The sequence below is a fragment of the Tupaia chinensis genome, unplaced genomic scaffold (genome assembly GCF_000334495.1).
Source record: "Tupaia chinensis unplaced genomic scaffold, TupChi_1.0 Scaffold000394_1, whole genome shotgun sequence".
Taxonomy (NCBI): domain Eukaryota; kingdom Metazoa; phylum Chordata; class Mammalia; order Scandentia; family Tupaiidae; genus Tupaia; species Tupaia belangeri.
This window is the reverse complement of record NW_006159896.1, coordinates 2,693,015-2,697,882: the sequence shown is the minus strand read 5'-3', so window position 1 is coordinate 2,697,882 and position 4,868 is coordinate 2,693,015. Positions and strand designations below refer to the sequence as shown.

Sequence of the window (4,868 nt, the reverse complement as noted above, 5' to 3'; positions counted from 1 at the left end):
TGTGTGCCCATCTGTGTGTGTGGCTCCCCTTCGCCTAACACACACACACACACACACACACACACACACACACACGTACACGCACACACGTACACGCACACACGCACACACTGTTATATATTTATTGAGCATCTATCAGGTAAGATACTCACCTTCTGTCTTAAATTTTCACCAAGACCCTGTAAGATAGTGCTGTTATCACCACTTCCTACAGGTGGTGCCTGAGTCTGATAGGTTAAGTGACGTTGCTATTGAGTAACAGCATCCAGGCACCCAAGCCCTGCACATCCAGAGCCCAAGTTTGTTCCACCGCATCTCGTCATCCCAGATGACCTTTTTCCCGCGGGCAGGATGTCTTCCCACATTGACAGGCGTCCTGAGCCTCAGCTGTCAGTCCTCAGGCCTGTCACAGAGGCATCTGTTACCGACGTCTCACATCCCATGTAGCGTGTGGAGGGAGGTGGGTCATGTGAAGTCAGCTTGGTCCTTGCCTTGGCCTGGAAAATTCCCAGTAGCAGTGCTTTTACTTCCCGTCACCAGATGAGCCTCCAGCGGTGGGCATGGCCTTTAACCTGATGGGAGTTTTCTCTGTCAGGGCCATCAATGTCTCTCAAGCTGGCTGTGGTGGAGGACCAGCTTTTTTCATTTCCAGTCTGTTGAGGACTGACACTTGGAAAAAATGCAATAGAAACACCGCAGCTATGTCAAGCTGCTGTGGAAGTCCCAGTGTGTGCGCTCGGCCTCTGTGCCCTCTCACTGTGGGCTGGGCAATGCACGGCTGTGGCCCCACACTGGTCTGTGGGTGCGTCTCGAATGACACTGCACTCTGTGATTTAGGGAAAGCTTAGACTTTAGAAGAAAAGCATTATTTTATAAGCCACAATTACAAATAAAGCTAGACTGATAGGTAATGTTAGCATTCTGATTTTTAATATCGTATCTACAGCTAATTTGTTAATGGTCAGAGTGTGCCTGCAGTCACCAGAGAGAGACAGAGAGACCGAGGGAGGGAGCACTGCTCAGTGGAGGGTGCTCACACCACGGTCCCTTCTCCATTTCTCCATCCTGTTAGGATTTTAGGCAGGCGTGCATGTCTGCCTGGGTGTTTCCCAAGCCAGTGGGACTGGAATTCAAACTGTGATTGTCCATGTAGGCTCCAACTTCCTTAACCATGAGGCTGCAGGGCTGGCATGTATCTACAACTTTTTTAAATTAGAAAAATAGTTCATGCTTGAAGCAAAAATCCAAATAGTACAAAACTTCCAAAGTGTAAATATTCCCCTTAGTGCCAGTTCTACCTGCCAGACAACTCTTATCACCTTTTTTTTTTTTTTCCTAGAGAGAGATGTTTACTATAGGGCACATGTGCTCGCCAGATTGGGCATGCACTCACGTGCACCCGGCCTGAGTTTGAAGCTTCTGGATCTGGGACTCAAAACCATGGTGGACTCCATGGGAGTTCAGCAATATAACCATTACACCATCTGCTGGTACACAACTCTTACCACTTCTGAAGTTGAAAGTTAATCTCACATTCAAGAAAGAAGGATATATATAGATTAAGTTTTTTGAAGAGTGAAAGAGTGGAAGAGGCATTTCAGAAATTTACCCAAATGTTTATGCTAGTCTATCTTGTTGGTTTTTTCCCCCAAGGGGAAAGTTTAACTCTGTGAGTGTGTGTGACTCTGTATAGCTCTACAGTGACGTCCAGGAGGTCTAACGCCAATTCTCCTCTGTTGCAGAGCCAGATCACATTAATGGATATCCCCGTGTTTAAAGCCATCCAGCCGGAGGTCTGTACTCTGAACTTTCTACTCTTCTATTGTGATGTGCTGTGTGGGAAGGGAGGACCTGTCACCACTGTTAGAGTGACTCAGTTCTCAGGGCCTCCTATGGATGCACGGTACTGACTGAAATCCCTTTCCCTTCTCCATGCTGTTCATGCTTCAAGCCAGAGTTTGGGGTCTCAGAAGAATGTCCTCTGTGTGGCCCACTCTGGCAAGCCCAGGAGCAGCAGTGCCCACTGGCCTCCATTCCTGAGAGTCGGGCTTGGACAAATTCCTTCTCCCAGGCCCCTCCTGCTGAGAAGCTCACCGTCAAGAAGGGGACATGAGGGAACTTTTTCTAGAGAGCTTTCTTTGTGTTGATCCCAGTTCTGGTGGTTGCTTTGTTTCTGTTTTCGAAACCAGTTACCACAGCAAAACACGGACATATTTACATCAAAAGCATATGTACATTGTTAGAAACATATTTAATAAGGGGAAAAATTGAGTTTGGCTCTTAAAAAGCTCCAGGAAATATTTGGCAGTTGATAGTGAGACTTTAGTCATTTTATTTAGTGTTCTTTTTTTTTTTTGGTTAGCAAGTAGCTGAAATCCATGTCCAAGTAGCTGAATAGGCAGAAGAGCTCACCGTCAAGAAGGGGACATGAGGGAACTTTTTCTAGAGAGCTTTCTTTGTGTTGATCCCAGTTCTGGTGGTTGCTTTGTTTCTGTTTTCGAAACCAGTTACCACAGCAAAACACGGACATATTTACATCAAAAGCATATGTACATTGTTAGAAACATATTTAATAAGGGGAAAAATTGAGTTTGGCTCTTAAAAAGCTCCAGGAAATATTTGGCAGTTGATAGTGAGACTTTAGTCATTTTATTTAGTGTTCTTTTTTTTTTTGGTTAGCAAGTAGCTGAAATCCATGTCCAAGTAGCTGAATAGGCAGAAGAGGAATTTAGGACCCTACTAAGGGAGCCCTTTACAGACTCCATGGGCCTGGAGTTCAGGCAGCCTGGTGAGCCACCCTGACACTGGCAGCCCCTGTTTCCTGCCTCTGCCTTCCTTCCCATCTACTGTCTATACACATGTTATGTGTGGCCTCTCTGAAGGGCCCGTGTTTACAGGACCCCTATTTAAGCCAGTGTCCGAGGCTGAGGCCAACAATCAGCTGTCCAGCCCAGCTTAGTCATGTGTCTAGTCCTGGTCCAGTCACCTAAAGCCCAGAGTACGTGGTCAAGATAAGCAAACTTAGCTGAGGGACCCAGCTTTGTGAGTGAGGTGCAGATTTCAGAAAAGAGAGGTGTGGGTGGGAGCTGTGTCAAAAAGTGTCTATCTGCTGCAATCATGGTGTGAATTCCAGAACACTCTTAACTTAATGGTCTTCTTCTTACCATGCATGACTGTCAAGACTTTGAGAAAGATCCACCCCTTCTGAGAGCTAGCACCTCATCTACAATGAATTAGGAAGAACCTAATACCCTGAGCTGTACTCAGCATTTATGTGAAGATGTGGCAATGATGTGTGTGTGTGTGCGTGCGTGTGCACATGTGCATATGTGTGTGTAGTGTGTTCATTAGGTTTGGAGAGCAGAGCTCTGTTTGCTGTTTTTGAATTGGTCTTTCCAGTCTTTTTCTGTTTGGTTGTAATATGGGACAATCCATCATTTTAGTGAAAAACAACTCACTTCCTTTTGGAGCCTTTTGGGGGAGTAGTTGTGTGATGGGCGCCTTAATTCTCAGCTGAAGCTGTTTTCGATCACATTCTCTGCTTAGCTCTGATCTGGAGCAGTTTAGATGTTTGGGGGCTGATTCTTCATCCTGACCATTCAAGGGGGGTAGCCCAGCCTGCCATGAGCCCAGCACCTGCAGGTACCCGGGAGGTTGGATCAGCCCCAGCTGATTGCAGGAGGGAAACCAGCAGGGTATTCTTCCTCTTCAGGAGCTCATCCACGTGGAACAGTGGCATAGCGTGGGTCCCTGGGCTCAGGCAGGCCTGGCTCAAGTCCTGGCCACAGGTTCATGGCCAGTATTATCTTCATTATCTTTGTGGGGCTGAGTTGAGAATAACCTTAGAAACTAGGCAAGGACAGATCTCCAAGGAATTGAGATTTCACAAAGCAAACTGCCGTCAGTCTGACAGTCACCTGCCTACCTGGTTCTCATCTTTCTGTGCCACTGGGGGTCATTCGAACACAGGGAGTCATTCCCCCACCATACACACACACCGTATGCAGTCGGAATCCCCAAGAAGAAGCTGGGGCATCTGCACCTTGCTTTTTTTTTTTTTTTTTTTTAAATAAGACTCCTCAACTTACACTGATGTACGACCCAGGCGAAAAGGCTCTGGTCTAGGAGTTTCCCAATGTCCTGAGAGCCCAGGTCACACACAGTGCCCATCTTGCTCTCAGATGTTGGGAAGTCTTGCCTACATCAGACTTAACAACTGTCCCTTATTCATGCCCTTCCAGCTCTCGGGTGGTCCAGCCACAACATGGCAGGCATCCCCACGGGGAAGAATTCCAGGTTTCGGTCTGCTAACAATAACAACAGCCGCCAAATAGCTGGGATGGCTCCCAGGGTCCTTCTTTTTTGACAGCGAGGAACAAACTCTTCCATTTTTAGCTATCACAATAGATCTAAGACATTCAAGTTTGGAGTTTCTCCAGATACCTCAGAACAGTCGGTTCTGGATCCTCATGCTGCACCAGAATCACCTGGTAAACCTTTATAAAATAGTGGTGACTGCATTCCAGACCCTGGCCCCAAGTTTCGGATTCAGCCGTCTGCTTCCTTCAAGATTCATCGTTACTGGGAACCAGCAGTTAGCGCCATGGCTATGTCGCTGGACTCCCACGTAGTCGACCGCGGTTTGCGTCGTGGACCCGGTGGCTTAAAACTCACGCCGGGCGCATGTGCATGTGTGCCCAAGATCGCGAGAGGGGAATAGAGGAGAAGGGATTGCGGCATGACCATCCCCCCTGGGGGGTGATTTCTCGCTTTCTGTCTCTGCGTCTCTCTCTGGCGAGCGCAGGAGCCCTATAGCAAAAATCTCTCAAAAAAAAAAAAAAAAAAAAGATTCGTTGTTACCTATTTTC

General features: G+C 47.2%; 1 protein-coding gene across 15 annotated transcripts in view; it reads left to right on the top strand.

The window, feature by feature from the left end:
• The window catches only part of RALGPS1 (Ral GEF with PH domain and SH3 binding motif 1), a 284,196-nt gene that overhangs the window by 56,669 nt on the left and 222,659 nt on the right, over positions 1-4,868 (top strand). For 13 of the 15 annotated variants that reach the window (XM_006154099.3, XM_027774049.1, XM_014590019.2 and 10 more), the window contains one exon: positions 1,743-1,793. The exons of the other annotated variants lie outside the window; for them this stretch is intronic. In XM_006154099.3, coding sequence (XP_006154161.1) covers positions 1,743-1,793 — 51 coding nt within the window. The remainder of the gene's footprint in view (positions 1-1,742; positions 1,794-4,868) is intronic. 15 annotated transcript variants of the gene reach the window in all.